Source organism: Festucalex cinctus, chromosome 18 (assembly GCF_051991245.1).
Source record: "Festucalex cinctus isolate MCC-2025b chromosome 18, RoL_Fcin_1.0, whole genome shotgun sequence".
NCBI classification, from domain to species: Eukaryota; Metazoa; Chordata; class Actinopteri; order Syngnathiformes; family Syngnathidae; genus Festucalex; species Festucalex cinctus.
The window spans coordinates 6,075,457-6,098,845 of record NC_135428.1 but is presented as its reverse complement, the minus strand read 5'-3'; the positions used below and the strand labels follow the sequence as shown (position 1 = coordinate 6,098,845).

Genomic DNA, 23,389 nt, shown 5'->3' with positions numbered 1-23,389 from the left:
CAGATTGCGTCATGTTTCACTGTAATTTGCAGCTCTAGTTAGGGCCCGAGCAGCTACCGCTGCCATCTGCTGGCCATAGTTAGTAGTTGTCATCACTTTACGTTTATGGCGGCATACATTGTGATTTTACTAAACGTTATGAAACGTTTTTGGCGGTCAACGAGTTAAAGGTGAAGTTGCAATATTCGTTGTCTCGGGGAATATAATAGGAAAAGGAGAGATTGTGATCGAGGAGAGAGGGAGCGGAAAAGAACCTGTCATGCAATGACGCCGCGTTATTTGGGTGATATTTTGAGTTAATCGGGAGGCTGCTGAAACTTAAGGAGCAGAGGCGCAATCGTATAGCGTGAGATTCATCCATCAGTCTGGCTTATGGCGGAAAAACTCAAAAAGAGCAGGTGTGCTTTTTTACTCATCTATTTGATACATGATTTGTTCTAAAGAGTGGTCTATTTTTAAAATAGCATCTGCTTGCAGCTACTATTTTGGTATCTTCAATAAGTTCTCTCTGGTGCCTTTATTCCCATCCTTACTCTCTTGTCTCCTAATTTGCTTTTATTTTGGGTTTCAGGATGCATATCACGAGCGTATGATGTACTGTTCAATTGACAGAAACACAAACTACCGTATTTTCCGCACTATAAGGCGCACCTAAAAGCCTTCAATTTTTTCAAAAGCTGACCATGCGCCTTATAATCCAGTGCGCCTTATATATGGATCAATATTGAGCCGCAACAGGTCTCGCTATCGGTGACCCTGCACGATCGGTGACGCACATTCGCAGAAGATCCCGCCATCTTGGATCGCTAGCTAATACTAATACTTTACCTCAGAGAAAATAATAAAACAGCTGTTTATTCATTTTGGAGTTGTCGGAAAGCTGGTTTGTAATCTATTAATGAAAGTATGGAAAGAGTTACTGTCATACCAACTCTGATAAGAACCAAATACACCTGGAATGTTATATTTTGCATTAATACTGTGAATTTTTCTGTCTACAGTAATTCACATAATTTATCCTCCTGACTACCAGGAAAAAAAACATATTGTCCAATCATTTTTGTCAATCTTTTTTTTTTTTGTGAAGTAACTGGAATACTGCAAAAGGAATAAAAAAAAAAAAAAAAAAAGTTTTTAATTTTAAGCTATGATGTGTCCACTACAGAGGACATTTTTTTTTTAAAACTTAAATGCTAGGCTCAAATACAGTTAAAATATTTCAAACAATACTTTAATGTGTTTTAATAAGAGTCTTATAGAAAACATGCTAACAACATTTAAAGCCTAAATTTGTTCAATAAAAAGTGTTCCACACTTACTTTTCCTCTTCCCAAAAAAGTGCTTGCACTGAGGGAAGCCATTTTCTTTTATGATGCAGTCAAATGTAGCAAAGCCCCACCCCTACATATTTGGTATCATTGGAAAGCTCTGAATGTCCTCCATGGAGCACAAAATGAGTTAATTCAATCGTATGCACCGGGTGACAGATATTCAGGTTTAAAAAGGTCCACTACAGAGGACAAATTTGAATTGCTGGTAGTCAGGACGATACGTGATATTTGCAGATGATATGTCATGTATGCAATGATAAAGGCGAATGCTGTGCTAATATATTATTCATTTCCTGACCAACTGCTTTTAGTATATTGCACTTCGCTTACTGGACCCACAAGATCTGAGGTTCTGCCTTTGCAAATGTCATAATGCTGAGTTTTAATTGGTGCTGTCAGATTAGAGGAGGTATTAGGATTTTGGTGACATTTTTAGCAGCACGAGAGGAGCAAAATTAGAAACAGAAACACTGCTGAACTGTGATAATAATAATAATAATTCAACGAGAGGTTCCTCCCCTGGGACTTAAACTTACTAAAGTGCATTGTTTATTGACAAACACATAAAGTAATGATAAAGAACATGAATTTGTTAAGTACACAAAATGGAGACGATCCAATAAAAACTGGGCCTTAGCCCTAAGCGATAACTGCTGTCTGGTTATTTTATTATAAGATGATTGATGAGTATTTCACAAATAGCCCTTGACCACTGACGTCACACTGTTGGTAATATTGATTTTTCAGCAGAATCCATTGTGTCACTTGCCCTGGCTTGACTGCGAGGTCAAAAGTCAAGAAGACTCGATGTGCAGCAGGGAATTGCTTGGTTGGATTGGCCATACAAATTGATCTGATCTTCATCTAAGTCACCACAAAAGCTTCAACTCGCATAACGCGAACCATGCAAACATTTACACTGCTGGGTGTAAATGTATGTCAACCTCTGCGCTAATGACTTCACCAAGAGCTAATCGGAGTCACGAGTCAGCCAACCTAGAGACCAATCAATGTGATGAGCTTGGGGGTGGTTAAAGCTGCACTGCTCTTTGAAAAACACGCACGCACCAGTTTTGACTTTTATATTCTCGAGAAGCATTACCCGATGAGAAGTTTGTCTCGAACAAAAGGGCTCTCGGTATTCATTTTTAACTTGCATCAAACTACAAGCATTGATTATCCAGTCTACAAATGGAGAAAAGTTTGGCACCGTTTTGACAATTTTCTCAATGATGTAAAGGACACAAAGAAATATATGGTAGGCGACCACACACCGAGTTGAGGTTTGCAAGAGAGGGACTGAATGCTCCACAATGTTGTTAGGACAGCCAAAGTTCAAATGTTTGGAAGCATCACAAAATGCTATAGGGGAAAACTAAATACTTGACCACCATCATCCACCTTATCGCAATATGAATATGGTGAGTTTAAGAGAGCTTTGCTACCTCAGGCCCTGGACGCAGGAGAATTGAAGATCTGCTATTTGAAACAACAAAGGACAGAATTAAAACACAAAGTGCAGGAGTGGCCAAATTAGAGTCCTGACGGACTCGAGTCGTCTTAAGTCGCTAATTTTGTGACTTTCAAGTTACTTGCCTGGCAAAAAAAACTGTAAAAGACTTTTTGTTAAGCATTCATGAGACTCAACTTTACTTTGACTTGAACTCCATGACTTCACAAGTCATTCTGTTAGCATTTTAAAATCTTTTTTTTTTTTTTAAATATAGTCGGCCTTTTGCTTTTTTGATTTTTTTGTGTGTTGTGCATGCCCAAAAGCTGATGCCGACTTTCTGAGCAAGTGTCGCAGAGAACGTGCCAAAGATGAATATATATTTTGACAAAACCATGAAAAAGACAATATCAAAATTCACGTTTTGTAACTCAAAGATAAGCGACGCACTACTGAAGTTTACCTTCAGATGTCAGATGCAGGTTAGCTAGCGGTGTGAACTGTGAAGCTAAGCTAGCTAGCTTAGCTTAGCTCGACAGTTTAGTTCACCAACTCAATTCAACTCAACTTTATTTAGCCTGCTAAAATGAATAGATTGCTTTTCCCATACGTTCATTATACTTATTTTATGCTTTCACTCAGTTATTTGTTTTAAACTTTTGTAAATAACTGTAGGCTACTGCTCTCTGCTCCCTTAACTCATTCACTGCCATTGACGGAAAAAGACGTCAAATGATGCATTTTTTGCTGGTTTGGCAAATGAATGTGTTAATAAATAACTTAAAAAAAAAGAAATCAAATTGGCCCTTGCAGCTTTCTATTTTTCTGTTTGTGGCCCTCAGAGGAAAAAGTTTGGAAACCCCTGCTGTACATTATATCAACAATTTATAATTGTTTAATTGATTTTTACCATGTTTAAACAATGGCAGTGAATGAGTTAATTGTCCCCGGTGACAACTAAAGTATTCTGAATCAGAATATAGACAAACAAACATTGTGAACTGTGATTGGTCAGGTGACCAGGTCATCGTTTACACCACCCAAAGACAGCTTCAACCCGAATGAATTTAGAAAATGAATGAATGGATGGATGGAATAATTTTGAATTAATTGATTGACTGATTGAACATATATAAACATAAGAGATATTTTTAATAATGAAAAATAAGACATTGAAAGAAAGGCAACAAATATCAATAGATTTCGTTGTTCACTTTCCATGTTCTAAGGAAGTTTGAAGAAGTGGTAGTCCTACACCTTGTTCGATAACCGGGGGGCGGGGTTGGTGGTGGGGGGGCATTTTTTTTAAAAATGCTAAAAAAAAAAAAAAGCCCCATTAACTCATTCACTCCCAGCCATTTTCATGTTCTATTGCTATAAAAACATGGAACCTACCAAAAGAAAAATGTCTCTTCTTTCATCAGGGGGAAAAAAAAAAAAAAAAGTACGGCATATTTTTTATCTGTTTTTATGTTTTGTAGCAATTAGCATTAGAATTAGCTAAGTTTCATCATTATTCACAAACCTGTTGAAAATACTGGGAAAAGGAGCTTGTTGCAACATGGACCTGGTTGATCTCTTATACTTTGCTGCCACCTGCTGGCCATTTTTTTTTTTGTAATAACTACCATCGCTTTAAGCAACCACTTCAGGTCAGAAACTGCATAAAAGCCTTCATACAAAAACTCTAGCAAACAAAAACCTAAAAAACGTATAAATACGTTTTTGGGAGTGAATGAGTTAAATACAACATGCAATGTCTTACTTTGTGGGGTCGAACAATGACATCACTGATTGGACAAATTAAGACACCAGCTCCAACCAATCACCGATTTTGCATAAAATGCAAAATATCTAATCAGATATAGAGATAATTTCATTACATGAAAGGTTTGATTTGCTTGTTTTCCTTTTAAATGGTTGTGTTTCTACGTGAAAAGTGCTACATAAATCAAAATGACTTACAATTGCCCATTCATGTCAAGTTGCCTGCCTCGCTTCAACCTAAATGGAATTGAACCCTTTGTTTATCTCAAGTCTCTTCCCTGCTATTTACTATTTTCCCGTCAAGATAACTGGCGTGAAAAGGGTCATTTAAGCCATTAAAACAGCGAATCTTGCTCTGCTGCCACGTATTCCTAATGTTGTGTCCAGCGAGCGTCACGTGACACAAACGCACGTTGAAGCCCCCCCCCCCTCCCTTTTCCAAAACTCCACCGAGGTAGTTCCGTCTTCTGCCGCTAGGAGTGGGAGCTGTCCTCGGTGCTGACGACTCGCTCTGCCGTCTCCGTCCGAATGTGCCGCCAGCTCCCACAGCCACAATCCGCTTTGTGAGCGTTTCAATTCAACCAGGACCTCCGCGTTTCATTTGATTATCATCGCCCGTCGTCTCACGGCGAATTCAACCAAGTCGAGCCTCGCGGATTCAACTTTGCATTTTTTTATTTTTTTGACGCTTATATCTGACGGTTTGCTTTCTCCCCGTTCCCCTTGTTTTTTTTTTTTTTCCCTCCTGCTCCTCCGGCACAAGGACGTTTTTTTTTTGTTTTTTTTGCAGCCGCGCGAGCTCGACTTAAGAAAAAATGAATTGTCCGAGACGAGATTGCACGTTGACGAGCATGCTGGCGTTGTGGCTTCTCGCAGTTGCCGTGGCCACAATCCACGCGAGGCGAGGTAAGAACTTGCGTGCACTTTTTTTGTTGTTGTCCGGGTGTCAAACTAAACAAAGGTGCTGCTGAGGGCTTGTGTATTTATTGCTTTTATTTGACGATAAAACATTATTTTGCTTTGGAAAAATGTGTACATCGAGCAAATGAAAATAAATTACAAAAAAAAGGGGAATCTATGTTTTAAAGTCTGACTTATTCTACACACTCACAAATATATATTAAATAAATCCTTATTAGTGTGTAAACTCAGCAAGGATGTGGTAAATTAAACCCAATTACACAAAGGGAGGAGGAAGCTGAACCCATGTTTTAAATTAATCCACTGATTTATTCCGCAAACTTAATGGATATTGATGAACAAACAGAATCAAACAATATAATTCAACGTACATACTTTTTATGCACTCCGCCTTACGGTTCACCATCAGGTAAATACTGATTGTTAAAGCGCTCATAAAGTGTGCAGGAAATTAAGAAAAAACAAAAAAAGACGTCTTCCACAAGCTCCATTGCAAGCAGAGTACTACTAATCACAAATTGATCTTTACACAGCCACCGGGGGTGAAATGCACAGTTACTTTCACATCCATCAAAACACACCGAGACTCTTTTTTTTTTTTTTTTTTATAAAGCAAAACACAGAAAGAAACTCATCTTAATTGGCCTCCAATCAATCAAACAAGCTATTGTGGTTCAACCTTGCTATGTGATCAATTCGACATGTTTGTGAGTTGATTGGAGTACAGAAAATAAATAAATAAGTAAATAAGAGCCAGGGAGTGACTTATTTTGGCCGCCGAGGTCCGTGTGACAGACGGTGTTCGGTAATAAGACTCTAATCCTCAGGAATTGCTGAAGATTATTGACCAAGCTGTTTGACACAGTTGAGTGCTTGTGGGAAGTGGCGACGGATTCATGCGCGGTGGCCTTGTCCTAATTATTTTTGTACTGCACATCTTACAACGAGCTCTCTGTTGGAATGACTCCCTTCTCAACTTGGGCTTCAGAAAGTGACGAAATGCTGCAAACTGAGACAGATCATCTGATGCAATAAGGTTTAAATTATGTCGCACCACCACGGCACCCCCGAAGACAACCGTACAATAATTATAAATAGTGGTATTAGTGTGTTTAATGTGAGTTAAAGTTCCTTTAACACCACCATTTATTTTTTTTTAACGTGTAATGAATGACCGCCCCTTACTTGGAAAGCCAGCAGACACGTCCACGTCAACATTTAGCAGTAATGCATTGAATAATAATGCAAACTGGGGTCACGTTGTATTTTACAATTTTAAAAATGTGCAGAATTTCACAAACTTCATGTTAAAGATTAGATAACTACTAATATGGCAAGAAAAATGCACTGAGCTGTCACCAACGTCTTACAAATGCAATTATGCCATCTAGTGGCAGAAAAATGACCAACACAAATCAATCACACTTTTTTTTTTTTACAGTACAGTACATCTTGTGAATTTTAACAAAATTTTATGAATTATTATGAAATTAATGTATCAATTAATAAAATATGTTTATTTTTTCCACTTTTATGTTAGCAAGAGAATGAAAAAATATTTATTGCACATTTAAAACAATCGTAAACTGGGGTCGCATTGTATTTTACAATTTTAAAAATGTTCAGAATTTCACAAACTTCAAGTTAAATATTAGATAACTTAATATGACAAAAAATTGCACTGAGCTGTCACCAACGTCTTACAAATGCAATTATGCCATCTAGTGGCAGAAAAATGACCAACACAAATTAATCACACTGGTTTTTTTTACAGTACAGTATAGCTTTTGAATTTTAACTCAATTTTATGAATTATTATGAAATTAATGTATCAATGAATAAAATATGTTTATTTTTTCCACTTTTATGTTAGCAAGAGAATGAAAAAATATTTATTGCACATTTAAAACAATCGTAAACTGGGGTCGCATTGTATTTTCCAATTTAAAAAATGTGCAGAATTTCACAAACTTCAAGTTAAAGATTAGATAACTTAATATGACAAAAAAATTGCACTGAGCTGTCACCAACGTCTTACAAATGCAATTATGAAATCTAGTGGCAGAAAAATGACCAACACAAATCAATCACACTCGTTTTTTTTACAGTACAGTACATCTTGTGAATTTTAACTAAATTTTATGAATTATTATGAAATTACTGTATCAATGAATAAAAGATGTTTATTTTTTTCCACTTTTATGTTAACAAGAGTATGAAAAAATATTTTATTGCACATTTAAAACAAATATAAAATTTGTGATTAATGGTGAGTTAGCGAATTGTAGTAGGGCTGCACAATATATCGAAAAATTATCGATATCGCGATATTGGCCCATGCAATAAGTTTCATATGGAATTTTATGCTTTTATCTGAATTTGACCAGTCAGGCACTAACTAAAATGTGCACCGTCATCCAATACTTGAACATTATCGAGAGGTAATTACAATTATTTAACTAAAAATGTGATTTCTTTCGGTACATGTTAAATATCGCAATAATATCGATATCGCTCTCCTCAGCAACTATATCGCATTTTTTTTCAAATATCGTGCAGCCCTAAATTGTAGTCATGCAATTAATTACAATTAAAAATTGTAATCGCCTGACACACCTAATAATAAACATATTGTTAAATTAACACCTCTTACTGATGCGCATCATTAGATTTTGCACCGTATTTGGTGGCCATTTGGTGTCGCTTTTTTGCCTTTCATGGTGTTGAAAATGGGAAAAAGAAACGTGTAACACTGCACAACGTAAGAACTGGGAAAATGATATTCACATTTCTATTTCATTCACCCTATCTCAGCCCATCTAAAATGAGGTGCAATTCAAGTGCAGCGCCTGCCACAATATATTACAGTATCAACAAAACAAAACAAAGCACCCACTGATTGAATATCAGGTGGAGGAAATGTGCTCTATTCCGCTACTAGTGTCTACATAAATCCAATCATTTGTGTTATTGCCCTTAGCAGACATTTCATATTTTTCAAATGTTTGATTGAGTAAACACGAACGCCGAGCATGCGATGGCCGTCGAGGAGGACGTGGGAAATAATTGAGCGTTTTCAGCCTCAGGAACACACCTGCAACCGCGTGTTCGGCGCTCAAAACTCCAGGGAGAAGGAAAATGCTATTTTTAGAGGCAACATTTTACAGCTTCCATTAGTGAATTTGCTGCAAAAGCTCGCTCGTAGTTTTTAAATTTTTAATCATTGAGGTTTGGATGTTTTAAGAAGGTGAAATTGCGCGCACGCCGGTGCTGCCGGGTTGTCGTCGCCGTGAACTTGACTCCATTTGCTACCTCGCAGGGACCCCGAGCAGCCATTCACCGCATTGAGAAGCACACACAATGCTTTCATTTGCCAGTTTGGGTTGCGACATTAGCGGCTAGAATTTGAGACGATGTCAATCGGAGTTTTTAGTTACAGAAGCATCTTTGTAATGAAAGACTGGAACCGAAGTTTGCGTTTCTATTTTCTTTCTCATCCAAGCTGCATTCTGCTTATTTTTCGGTCTTCTGCAACAGCACTTTGTACATTTATTTTGTCAAGAGATTATATGCAACGAGACAACAATGCTTTCAAATCATATTCCTTAATTAGTTTGCTTTGGTTCAAAGTCATGACATCACATTTTTATTGTCAATGCAGAAAGAAGAGGATAGTCACCTAAAACATTTTTTTTTTCCTTGATTGCTTTTCCTGAGCTAACTTAATGAGCTTGATAAGCGAGACACTCTGTGACAACATTACAATTAATAATTAGTTTGAAACTTTTTCTGCTCATCTGCTCACGGGGAGTTTGCCTCATACTATTGCAATTATTGATACTAAATGATATTTTTGTTTCTATGAACATGTTGGCGTTTGACACTATATTTGTTTCAGGCAGTGGTGTCCAAACTACGGCCCGGGGGCCATTTGCGGCCCGCCGTCCATTTTTCAGTGGTCCGCGACATATGCTAAAAACTTGACTCAGTTCTAATAAAATAAACACAACAAAAATATTTGGAGATGGTCAAAGTAAGAACGGAGGGTATCAAAAAACAGGTGCCATTAAAGGTTATGTTAATTAACTAAAACTAATGAAAAGACTAAAACTAAAATTCAAAAAACAATATTGAAAAAAAAAATGAATTTAAAACAAAGCATTTTTGATGAAAAGAACTTATAAAAACTAGCAAACCCGCTGTAAAAAGTTAAAATGCACTGATTTTAAAAAAAAGTAAAAACAAAATAGAAGCTACCTATAATAATAACAATAATAATAAAACGGAACTACAATAACCCTGGTTATAATTTGCTTTTTTACTCCCGAGATCAGGGGTCAAGAAATGTCAACCAGTCATTTGAAAGCTGGAGTTTACTTTATTACGCAAAACTTTTGACCTTTTTTTTTTTTTTTTTTTTTTTAATCTTCAACCTAAAAAATACTCCATGTACTGTAGCCTAATGTATATATATTTTTTCAAACTAAAGCTAATACTAAAACTAATACACAGCACTTTCTATGAAAATAAACACTAGCAAACCCACTGTAAAAATATTTAAACACACTGATTTTTTTTAAACGTAAAAACGAAATAGAAGCTACCTATAATAAGAATAATAAAAAAAAAAATAGAACTAAAATAACCCTGGTTCCCATTCGCTTTTTTTTTTTTTTTTTTTTTTTTTACTCGAGATCAGGGGTCTCAAACCTATGGCCCGCGGGCCAGAACCAAACTCTCAGGGGGTCCAATCTGGCTCACAAGGACAGAACACAAACTGCAGTTTTTCACAAAAATTATTGCTATTTTTGTCCACTGGAGTGTGCACTGACGATCATTTAAATGACATTCTGAAATGTATCTGTTAGTCAACATGTGATGCAAAATTTTTTTTTGCTAATTTTTTTAAGAAATTTCAGATTACAAAAAAATAAAATAAAAAAAATAAACAGGACAGATTTCCAGAGTCCCAAAGGAAATTCCAAAAACTATGAAAAATATATTTTAAGGAAACAGCATGTGTTAAATCTTGCTCGACATCTCTTATATTGCATCTATTGAATTTGGTGAGTTTTCATCAGCCCTGGTAAGCCACTTTTTAACTTTTATAAAGTTTAACGACATTCATCCGAGCCTATTATCTTTACGCTGACACATTATTGCTTCCAGTTAACAATGATCAGCAGTGTGCTGGGAGTCAGAGAGTCAGGAATGTTTTATGTTATCCTACAGCTCATTAAATGAGTTATGAGAGCAGTTGATGGAGCTCCCCATGACATCCCACTCAAGGTATAAAAAAATGTGTCCAAGATGGAGGCCTGTAATTCACGTGCTAATAATAACTTCTGTCTTAATTTGTTCAAACCATTTCCTCATACCGGATGAGGCATTAGTAGATTGACAAAGGTTATTCATTACTTGTCCATATTCTAATTAAAGGAGAGGTAAGAAATCGTGTCCTCCGCGATTCCTCCTACGCAGTCGTTTACTTTTCCGTCACTCTGCTCGATACAAATGAACGGGTGGTGAATGTGCATTTGTTAACTGATAAATCGATCGCCCTAGTTGAGCTTTTAATTCGCTTTATTGTGATTTGTGAAAAGTGTTATAACCTCAGCTTAATACCTTGGGGTGTCAGACTTTAGTCAGTTAAAATTTTGAATCATAAATAGGGATGCACGATAACGCTATTTTCAACCGATACAGGTAAACCAAATTTAGAGGTGCCGATGTCGATAACCGATAAGTAAGCCGATAATTGTTTGCAAAATTGACTTGAATACAAATATACTTTCGAGTCCTATATAAGTCTAACATTGTATAAACGTTGCACAATGTTTCAATGTATGTAAAGCACCATGAAACTGAATTTTATTGATATGAGCCACAACCACAACAGATGGACCATTTCTTTATTATCCGGTTTATCTGTATGAAATCAAATTGCCGATAATTATCGGCAGATTTCTCCATTATCTGTTTTATCTGTTTGACGTCAAATTGGTCGATAATTGCAGATAATTATCGGCCACTAATATGATGGTGCATCCCTAATCATAATTAATTGTATGACTTCATCGTTAACTCATTTTATATTTGGGGTGGGACAATACTGGTAAACCACGATTCGATACTGTGACGATATTTGGCTCACGATATCGATAATATCACGATACACGATATCTATGATTTTTTATATATTGTCAAAAATGTTTTTAGCAACATGTCACAATATGTGACTGAAAAAGCCCATAAAAAGGAAAATGTCTAATTATGCATTTATTCAATGCCAACATTTTGTACAATGTACAAAGTTCTGCATAGTGCCCGACTGCCTCTGAGCCTTTTAACTGTAAACATTGTAAAGTGAGACAAAATAAAGTGCATAAACATTTATAACATCACACTGCACAACTGGACACAATATATCGATAATTTATTGCAACAGAGAGCGCAACAATATATTGCGATAGTGATTTTTTTCTCCCACCCCTATTTTATATCTGTTCTAAAATATATATTTTTTTAAGTTTCCATACTCCAGTTAACATAAAGTGGAAATAAATGTTAAACTATATGGCAGCATCTTTTCGTCATTCACGCGGTAATTTCATAATCATTCATAAAATTAGTTAGAATTAAAAAGAGGTACCAAAACGATTGTGACATTAATTTGTGTTGGTCATTTTTCTGCCACTAGATGGCATAATTGCATTTGTAAGACATTGGTGACATTGCTCAGTGCAATTTTGTTTTCATATTAAGGGCTATCTAAAATTCTGCACATTTTTAAAATTGTAAAATACAACTTGACCCCAGTCTCCAAAAATAGAACGCATTATTATTAAATTTAATATAGCTAAATTTTGATACGGACGTGTCTGCTGCGTTGCGTTTCCAAGTAAGGGGGTCATTAATCACGCGTTAAAAAAAATTGTGGCGTTAAAGGAACTTTAAATTAACTGAAAATAAACGCACTAATTTTGACACCCGTACTTTTAAAACGTATTTCACATCAACCAACAGGCTTTGTGACTAAACTGAATGCAGTCGAAAGTACTTTTAGGAGCTGCTCATGCTCCAAGATGTTCATCAAATGTGCCGAGGTAACGGCGATAATACGCGATCATTTTTCCTCGGGATAGATTGTTGCTCGAAGCGGCTTCGCCCGTAATTTGAGGGGAGGTAATAAAAATCGCGCGACACCTGTTTGTTGGATTGCTGGGTGATTAACTTCATCAAGGGCTATTCAGCATCTGTGTGCCGTCATAATTAGTTTAATTTTACCAAGCCCTGTCACTTCTAAATGAGAGTCATTACGCCAGGAAGCCCCCTTCCGCATCCTGCGAGCTTTCCTCGGCCCCTTTCTGTGCCCGTCTCCGTCTTCTTTCACCGCCTCCGAGGTGGCGCGCACAGCTTGGCTGAATGCGACTCATTTTCATCTCTTCATGTGCAAATGCCTCGCTCGCTCCCACCAGAATGTCGCATGCATCCTAATTTGAGTCCTCGCCGCATGTATTGCTCCCTCAAAAAGTGTGAAGGTTGATTTGTCAAATGGCAAAGAATGTTTTTGGATCTGGTGGCGGAAGAAGTAACCCGCGGCTAAATAAACCTCACCGCTCGATCTTAGGGGAGATTGAGCAGTGAATATGTTTTGATTACAATTTTTTTTTAGCTTTTCATAGCCTCTCATATTAAAGCAACATTAGTGTACATGTGTTATTTTTCAAAATGGTAAATGTTTGTTTGTACAGAGACATAAAAGGATTGTGTTGAAGTGTAGACTTCAAACATGAAGGCAACATCATAAAAACGTTTGAAATTCACCTGGCAGTATAAACCCTATAAAGCCAAACGTATCATATTAAATACAAGACATTTTGAGCCCTCTATTTCACGAGTGTAATATTTCTTTTCCCATTAAAACCCTGACGTATATAATCTGACACATGCATTGCACAGTTAATCCATTAGAGGGCAATATCACCCAGTTAATGGCTTTTCCAGCGACCTTGCAAGAGAAAAGGGAGAGACACCTATACTTATTAATAGTCGGATATGTTCTTTCAGATTTTTGGAAATATTAATATGTTTGATATGTATATGACTTATTATATTTTTGACAGTTATAAATGTATAAATCTGGAATTTATGTTGAATTTGTTTGTTTGTTTAAAAGGACCAATAAATTGATTGATTGAATATTTATTTTTCATTTTATTTATTTATTATTATTATTAATCCAATCTCTGATGTAATAACTATGACACGTCTTCACCATTTCTGTACTGCTCACGGCATCAATTGCAGAGTCGGTTTCTTGGTATGTTCGATATGTGCGGCTGCACCCGGCAACCTCCCATAAAAAAAAAGATACATGAATTGGCATGAGTATATGAATTGATATGGTATCATAATATGTAAATAATCGACATTTGTTTAGGTAACATTGAGAGAAGTTTTTGGCGACATCCTCGTACTGTGAGGAACGAAAGGAAGGTTGTTTAAAAGAAACTGACTGGGGCGTCACGGCCTCATGGCAGAGTGAAGTCGTACAAGGAAAAGTTGAGGGTACATTTAATTAACTCATTCACTCCCAGCCATTTTCACAGAAGCAATCCCGTTCGCTCGTTTTGCAAGGACCACAGAATATTGTGTTCAATTGCTATAAAAGCATGGAACCTATCAAAAGAAAGATTAAACTCTCTTCTTTCATCAGGAAAAAAAAGTATGTTTCTATCTGTTTCTGTTTTGCAGCAATTAGCATTAGAAGAGAGCTAAGTTTCATCAGTTTTCACAAATCTATTTAAAATTGTAAGTAATTTAACTTTTTTTCTAGATGGCCCTGGTTGATCTGCATCAAAGCCTTGTGTATGCTCTCGCATGAAAAAAAAAACGGGGAAAAAAAACAAAAAACGTATACATACGTCTTTGGGACAATTAAAACATTAATAAAAAAAAACGTATTTACACGTTATTGGGAGCAAATGAGTTCAGCTAGGACAACCGCTGCCCTAGCCCATATTTTTCCCTCTTTTTTTTGGCATTTAGACTTGGCAACCAACTCTGAAGCATATTCAATAATATATCAATCCCGATTCTAATGACGATAATGATTGTTTGACGCTGGTGTAGAACCCATTGAACCGAGAAGAAACTGGCTTTTCCCCCAAAAGCATTTCTCTTCCTGTTTGTATAATCAGTCTCCCAGATTGGATGGGCCTAAAATGGCTTCCAGATAATTATGTGAGAGGTTCCTGCAAGAGCCAATCGTTTGACTCAGTGCAATCATCTCCTGAGTCACTGCAAAAAAAAAATGGAATTGGCAGCTTGGCGGTTAGCACATCTGATTCACGGTGGAGGCGTTCTGGGTTTGAATCTCCAAGAAATCTGCTTTGTTTTTGATGTTTCTCTCTCAAAACAAAGAGAGCATAGTGGAGCAGGACCTCCTGCAGGGAGCGTAATGGACTCAGAAACAGCTTGGCCGCATTGGGAGGGCGCTCACGTTTCAAATATTGCTATTTTGGGGGAAAAAATAACAACAGGTCTAAATGAAGAGGTCTCTGCCACTTTGTCAAGGCGGCACGTCACCACCTTACTTTCTACCTGGCACCGCAATCGATCGCACCGGCCGCTAAAAAAAAAAAAAAACAACAACAAAAAAAACGAAAAAGGAGAACACGGTCGCCCTCCCCCAGGCCAAGGCTGCTTTCTGCACCTTTCACGCTCAGCCTGTCTGTGAACACACCTCTCTAATCTGGACTGGCGTGCTTTGTGGCTGCAATGGGGGGTGTGGGGGGGGTTATGCCTCTCTGAAACGATTAGGCTTGGGGACAGCGCCTGCACTCTTCCCCTCTTCTCGATGCCAGATTCCATCTAGAAAGCATTTCATCTGTGGCGGCGGGACGGCGCACGTGGGGTGGCTCAGCGCCGTGTGGAAAGCAGCAGGTAATAGGCTGTGTAATGCGTTTGGGGGAGTCGTTTTTAGTATTCACAGTTAGTCCTGACCTCTGGCGGGGTGGCGCCACCCCCCGCAGTAATTTTCCCTGAAAAGATGTAATTGAATTCATCGGGATGAGTAAACATATTATAAGTAGTAGAGAAAGATAACAGTGTTGTGGAGAGATCAAGGAAGAGAATTGTATCGCCATGAGTAATTGAAAATAGTTAAGACAAACAAGAGGAGAAAGTGTGCAAGACCTGAAGAAACTTTTAATTCAATTTTTTTCCCCCCACTCTGTCGTCTCACATCTGTTTAGATCAGATTTACGATGATGTGTTACTTTGGTAAAATTACAGCCTCATTTACAACAGTCTGATACGATCCAAATATGTACCATGAACGGTTTAAAAATATTTAAGCGCTATTACAATATATTTCCAATATCGTGTCATTGCAAAAGTATTTATGTAAGCGGTATGGTTTTTGTTTGGTTGACTTTGACAAGTTATGTTGGTAGTTTCACTAAAAACAAATGACAATAAGTCACAATTTAACATTTGAGTAAACCGAGTTATGAGCTTAATCACGAAACAACAAACTCCTTAGTCAAGGTACCTCTCTACAATAGGGCTGGGCAATTATTTAAAAAACAAAAAAAAAAAAAAAAACAGGATTATATTATTTATTGATATTGAAATCACGATTGATTTCCAAATTTTGCCTTTATTTATTCAACTACCAAACTTGACTTTAAATTAAATAATATTATATTAAAATAAAAACAATAAACTAAAAAAAAAATCTGCTGTGCGTGCTTTTGCCGCTTCGGAGCAGTGTGGTGCACACATGCAAATACGCTAGCTAGCATGAAGATAAAAATAATAAAAGAAAGTCATAAACTTCATTACTATAAATCATTTTCCACAGATTACGAAGAATATATGCCTGTCCTGTTTGAATGTGTTCCTAACACCTTTGTGAGTTATTATTCATTATTTGAATGTAAATCTCTCCTATGATGTGTAATGCTAACTTTTGCTAGCAAGGCGATACCAGGAAGTAGCTACCGAAAATACAACCTTGTCACGGAATCCAAAATGGCTTGGTCCCTTCTTAAGTATTCCTCGTTAAACCAGGAAGTAGCTGGTTAAAATTCAACCACCAATATATTAAGCAACAATGAATAAGTTTTTCTTTGTGCTGTAAATGTTGGAGACAGCATGTTACCAGAGCGTGTTGTAGAGGCCATTGTGAAGAAAAACACTAACTATGCCATATAACCATTTCAGTTCAATGATCCAGCTGGTGTTTTTGATGCGGTGTCTTTGAGTCTCTCTTTGGTGAGATGTATTGAAATGAGGTCCCCCCCCGGGAGTCTTTTGTATAATTTAGAGGTTCTAACATCGACCCCCCCCCACCATCTTGAAAACTATCGAACATCGCCACTCAGAGCAACTGCTGCGCGGTCAGGCAATTGTCTGTCAAGTCGCAAGCGAGACCCGTGCCGCCGTTAGTGATTGAAAGCTGGCTCATTGTCATGGTTCCCATCTGTCAGAGCAGCCAGATTCCTTTGAAGGAAAAACTCGTGGTTATAGAATGGATTACTGAGCAAGGGAACAGCTGCAACGCAGGTGGACCAAAGCATTAACTCTTTTTGTGTTTACGACGATACGAACATTGCATTTCTCAGAAGTAATGTGTATAAAAACACCTCACTAATTGGCTATGAAGCAATCTACCTTAATAATAATACTCAGTTTTTAACTCATTCACTCCCAGCCATTTTCACAGAAGCAGTCCCGTTCGCTCCCGGCTGTTTTACTGGATTTTGACTGATTTTTCAAGGCCCACAGAATATTGTGTTCTATTGCTATAAAAACATGGAACCTATCAAAAGAAAGATTAAAGTCTCTTCTTTCATCAGGAAAAAAAAAAAAAAGTACGTTTCTATCTGTTTCCGTTTTGCAGCAATTAGCATTAGAAGAGAGCTAAGTTTCATCAGTTTTCACAAATCTAATTAAAATTGTAAGAAATTTAGCTTTTTTTTTCTACATGGCCCTGGTTGATCTCCTTTGCTCTGCTGCCTCCTGCTGGCCGTTTGTGTAATAACCACCATTTCTGCAACCGTTCTTTGCAGTTGAGAGGCTGCATCAAAGCCTTCTGTATGCTCTAGCATAAAAAACGTATAAATACGTCTTTGGGAAACTTAAAACATTGAAAAAAAACGTATTTACACGTTATTGGGAGCAAATGAGTTAATGACACTGTCACAGAAGGTAGATTAGGTACGCAGGTCGAGCGCATGTTATGGAACGGCGACGCTTTGAAAATGTTCACTGAACCAAACTCTTCCGGTGACATCATGACATTTATATGGAACGCGCTCGTGTTTGTGTACCTTCTCCTTTTACATTGCGGTTTATAAAATAAACAAAGGCTGACATTTAAGGGTAGACGTGGCAAATAACACTCAACACCAGCTGCATTGTGGATTAACCTCAGTTGTCACAATGCGAGCCCGGTTGCACACACAGGATCAGAAATAGCTTCGTCGCTGTTAGTGTGATGTTTGTGCTGTTTGGAGAGATGGCATCAATCGGAATGACATCAAACCCGACGCCTTCAGGCTTCATCTTCTGACAACACGGCATGGCAGCAGGATTTTAACATTTTGGTTTTCAGATAATATACTTTAAGGCCGAACCTTACAGCTTCTCGTAATTGTTTTAAGCGTCTTTTCGAGGCTTTTCCATACCTGAAAACTGGTGTGCAATCTGGTGAAAATGTATCTATTTTAGCAGTTAAAAACACAAATTTCATCAATCAGTGCAAAATTTGATACAGAATGATAAAACACACAAAAAAGTCTCAAGGACCGCTGACAGAAATATGAAGAGCAAGTCAGCCAATTTTGGTGTGAAGCTGCCATTTTGAGTAGTGTTGTTCCGATACTGATACTGGTATCGGCAGAGGCGCCGATACTGCATTAAAACAGTAGTATCGTATCGGTGGCTACTCACAACTAACATGCCGATACCATTAATTCCAACGCTAATATAGGATTTTGGATGCAGCATCTTGTGTCTTGCTTGTGCACGACATTCACTGATATAAGATATCCTATTGGCCCTTGAATGCTCAGAAACAATGGCAGGACAGCTTTTTCATGTTGAGGAAAAAAAAAAAAATCTTAGGTATTGGTATGCTATCGGTATCGGCCGATACTGCAAATCTTGGTATCAGAATCGGTATCGGAACAACACTACTTTTGAGTCAATTTTACGGCTCATAATTTATCAAGCAAACTGGTGAGTTCTAATCAGATGAAAATGTCAATTTATTTTTTTATACACGGTATTTTACAATATATTATTGTATCATATCAACTAGGGATGTCACGATAAGGGGCAATATTGTGATATTGCGATGTTAAAACTGCCACAATATCGTCGTCGTCATGTTCACAATATTTAAAGGGAACACATCTGTTCAAAAAGTCAGGTGGATTTCCATTTGTGCAGTTCTAGCACCCTCTAGTGACTTATTATTAGTGCAAGTTAATTTTCATTAGGGATGTTTTGGCCGTCTATGTTTAAAATCTTTGCTAATTGTCAGATGAAAGGGAGCCGAATTTGCTTGTGAAGCGATCAATGTGTGCTTGCATTACCAAGTAAGTGCCTCAATGTTATTAGAGATTGTAGGTGGTTGATATGCATTGCTGTTGTGCACAAAAACATAATATTGTGCTTTTTTTTTTTGTATGAGCTCTCCTTTTTGACAATATTGTCATCTTTTTTAAATATCCCCCACAATATCATGATAATTATCACATCGTGGCCTTCATATCCTGATGTTTGGATATCGTTACATCCCTAATATAAACCATAATGCCATTTTATGTCAATGTAACTGCACTATAGGCCCAGTTAGCGTGTACCCTACATGTGCAATTTCAACTCATAAAATAACCGATTTTCACCAAATCCTTCAGGACGTGCGCGCGTACGTTTGAACAATTCACTATAATCACTGCAATTGGGAATAGAGGTCAAAATGTGCGCGTGTGCTTGTTTTTCAACTTCACTTAACAAGCTGCCAGTGCGCTTTCATGTGAACAGCTGTGAACATTTTGGGGATTTTCTGACCCAGAGTGTGATGACCAAAACGCTGAAATAAAATATTTACTCCCGTCAAATAATTATTTTGTCCCACCCCCTTTTAAAAACGTGATCTCAGACCATCTGGGGGTGAAAAAAATGTATATACTAATTATTGTATCACAGTTCAGATCCCTGTTTGACTTATTTAACCCAGACGTCAGTAGCTAAACATGGCTCAGCAGCTTGCCAGGAGGAGCGTACAGGATATTCAGTTCATGAAGGTTTGCTGTGTGTGTGAATGTGTGTGTACTGGGATTACATCTGAATTATAAAGGCAAACAGATGAAAAGGGATTGTGACAGTAAGAGCTGATTCTTGCCAAGGACACGGCCTTTCACGCAGCACGGGCGCAGTAAACTCAGACTAGGGCAAATGTTTGATATCAATTTAATACTCCCTCGTGTGATTCTCTTAACAGCAAACTTTAAAGGTCACACATCAAATGGAGTCATAACGGTTGAACTCGGGAGGGTAGGGGTAAATTGCTAGGACAATATGATGCACAAACCATGTCGTAAAATTAATTATGCAAATGATTAAGACATGAATGGATTTGTTCTGTATGTCCATTAATGCAACACGCTTGCTCACATGCTGGAAAAAAAAAAAAATGCTAACATTTTCACATGATGAACATCAAGGAAGATGGTGGGAATAATGATGAGTTTGTTGTTGTTGTGACTTTTGGCTTTTCCCATCAGGGGTCGTCACAGCGAGTCACTCGTATGATTTGTTTGGCGCAGGTTTTACACCAGATGCCCTTCCTGACACAACCCAACCATTTATTTATTTATTTTTATCCTGGCCTGGAAGCAAACCTGCACCGGCTACATGAAAAGGCAGCAAGCGTGTACGGTAGTAGTGCAATGATAGGTTCATTTACGAGCGGCTTTCCTTTTCCAGTAATGAGCATTGCAAATAATAACTAACAATGTTAATGTTGCTGCCAAATAACAAGGTGCTTTACTTTACTTATGAGATCATTGAAGTTGTTTTCATCAGACGAGAGCAATCTCTAAATCCAGAAGGCAGTAAGTGGAGATGATTGGCTGAGGTAGAGTAAATATCATTTGAATTCTGTCAGAGGTAGAGTTAGGTGGGTGTTAACACTAACGGGAGCAGCGAAGGTTCAACAGAAACACGCTCACACAATTAGACAAACGTGAGTTGTGAGGACTGAGGAAAAAACAGAAATGGCAAGCCCGGTTAAATCTACAAGTAAAGCAGCATTCTTTAACCGGTAAATATTAAAATAAAAATATATATAAATATAATTGTTGTGTACTGAAAAGTTTGGATCCCAAATGCAGACACAAATAAGCTTTTCTCCATTTATTCACATTGAGAGGCAGAAACTCAGAGACGCTGTACACAGGAACAGGTGGACAATAATCCGGCAAACCACACACAATTCTCAGAGCGCACCTACAGACAGTGAATCGTAAAAGACTAAACAACGGCATCACATAGGACCAGACATCACCTAAAGGATTAAAGTTTGTTATCACGAACATCACGTTTTGTAAACAGACACTTGACCTCACGCCCATGAACCCAAACTAACAGGACATGAACTCAAAACATCTCATGAGACAAAACATCAACCAAACATGTTTACAAAACAGGATTTTCGTGATAACAACCTTTAATCATTTAGGTGATGTCTGATCCTATGTGATGTCGTTCTTTAGTCCTTTACTGTCTGTAGGTGCACTCTGAGAATTGTGCGTGGTTTGCCGGATTATTGTCCAACTGTCCTGTGTACAGCATCTCTGAGTTTCTGCCTCTCGATGTGAAAAAATGGAGAAAATCTGATTTGTGTCTGCATTTGGGATCCAAACCTTTCAGTACACAACAATAATAAGAATTAAATATTTATAATTAGTGGTGGGTGATATGGAATAAAAATTATTTCACAATATCTCAAAGAAATATTGCGGTGACGATATTTTTGACGATATTGGTAGTAATTCCTGAACAATAGATTTGTGATTGGCACTTCGGAATAATAGCACTTTTATTGCGGCAACAATATTTAAGCCACTATTTTTTTTCCCCCACAATTGAAATGTAAACAAAGTGCAAATATAGCAACTGTAATGGAATGAAATGGAAATAAAAACAGGCCAGGTAGTGTTGAATTGTAAAAAAGAAAAAGAAAAAGAAAATGCAGTGATTGCTTGTAAACATGACTAGCGGGTATGAAAAAACACTAACGTGCATGTTTACGCCATTTCGTTCAGAGCACGTTAGCTTAGCCACTGGTTAGCATCACAAACTCATGTGAACTAGATGCCGAATTACCGGTCACGGTAAAATAAACACCGCAGATTTCTTATTTTGGCCAAACAATACGCGTAACAAAACAGCTTCCACACGACGAAGCTCAGACCTGACAGAACTGGCTTGCAGCCTCACACGCTCCAACATTGTTTTTTTATGCAGCAACGAACGACACGAAGACGTATAATGTTACGCATTACGTCATCACCAACAATTTCGCGATATTCCAAATTTTTATCACCCCAAAAAATGCACCGGTAATATTGTAGAAGGTATGATATGGAACACCCCTACTTATAATACTTAATGATGCATAAAATTCATTCATTAATCCCTGTTGTCTCATTTTATGACTGTTTTCCAGTTTCGGTTGCAAGGAAATTTCACATTGAAACAAACAATTAATGCCTTGAAAGGCACTTTATTAAAACGAAGCGACCAATTTGAGCTGATAATCCCCCTTTTTATTCCACAGTAAAGATGAGCAGCACAATCACAGGACTTGATTTAGTCATGAGGGAAAAATGACTTAACTGCATGCAACCTTGGGGAAAGTGGGGAGAAATAATACAAGTGTTTCCTTGAACACCACTACTGACAGCTTTTCATTTGTACAGACGAGTTATTTCTTCCCGCATGCTGAAATTAGGAGCGCGCGCATAACTGTGGAATAAAAAGTTCAAAGTCAAAATTGAGAAAGTAGAACAACCTTGACACGAAAGACAAGCGAAAGAAGAGTTTAACAAAATGTTAGTTTTTTTTTTTTTTAAATTATAACTAAACTCTTTTTCTTGGTCACCTGTTGATCGTCAGGAAACATCAGCAACAATCCCACATTGCGGCGGAACAGAGTAAATTTTCCTCGCTTTGAACGCAGCACCTTTGCATCACGGATGTGTGTTCGCAGCAGGTTGTTGTCATAGCGACAGCAAGCCGAAAAAATTTAGAGCTCCCCATAGTGGTGTTAATACGTGTTCAAAAGAATAGAAAGAATAGGAATGCGTGGTCACGTCCGTGACTGGAGAATAGGGGCCAACATGAGATGCCAACGCATAACTCGTGTTATTAACCACAGTTGGTGTTGGCCGTCCATGGCCACTTAACTCCATGATTTGAGTCCCACCTCTTTTTTTCTCATGCACCCATTTTGTCTTGGGTGCAGGTGACAATGGCTGTGATTGTGTGGACATGGTGTTGTGATTGTGCTCTCATAGTGTTCCTATCGGTCGGTTCGCCGTCAGTGATCGAAGCAGCAGAATCTCAGAATATCCGACACGGCTTTGAGATCTGTCGCAGAGCCTGTCCTGGTTGCACGACGGCTCCATCTTTCATCTTGGCTCCAGTCTCTCAGTGGGACGTACGACCACCACTGGTGAACTGTGATGGTTGATCGTACCCGCCATTGTGCATCTTTCGTCGGAAGTGTACAAAATCGTACAGACTAGAGCAGGCAGGAGAACAATTGTGTACTGTATACATCACACCATATGTATTGAGATGCGTATCGAATCGTCTTTTTGTTCGAGAGATGCAC

The 23,389-nt window shown here is 37.8% G+C and overlaps 1 protein-coding gene across 4 annotated transcripts in view; it reads left to right on the top strand.

Annotated features, from left to right (window-relative positions):
• The first annotated feature begins 5,025 nt into the window (after window positions 1-5,025).
• LOC144006413 (seizure protein 6 homolog) overlaps window positions 5,026-23,389 on the top strand; it is a 108,381-nt gene continuing 90,017 nt past the window's right edge. For 2 of the 4 annotated variants that reach the window (XR_013279806.1, XM_077505249.1), the window contains exon 1: window positions 5,026-5,454. Coding sequence is in view for 2 of the 4 variants with exons in the window: in XM_077505249.1 (XP_077361375.1) it covers window positions 5,364-5,454 (91 nt within the window). In the remaining 2 variants the exon portion in view is untranslated. The remainder of the gene's footprint in view (window positions 5,455-23,389) is intronic. The other 2 variants (XR_013279807.1, XM_077505250.1) reach the window with 1 other exon arrangement.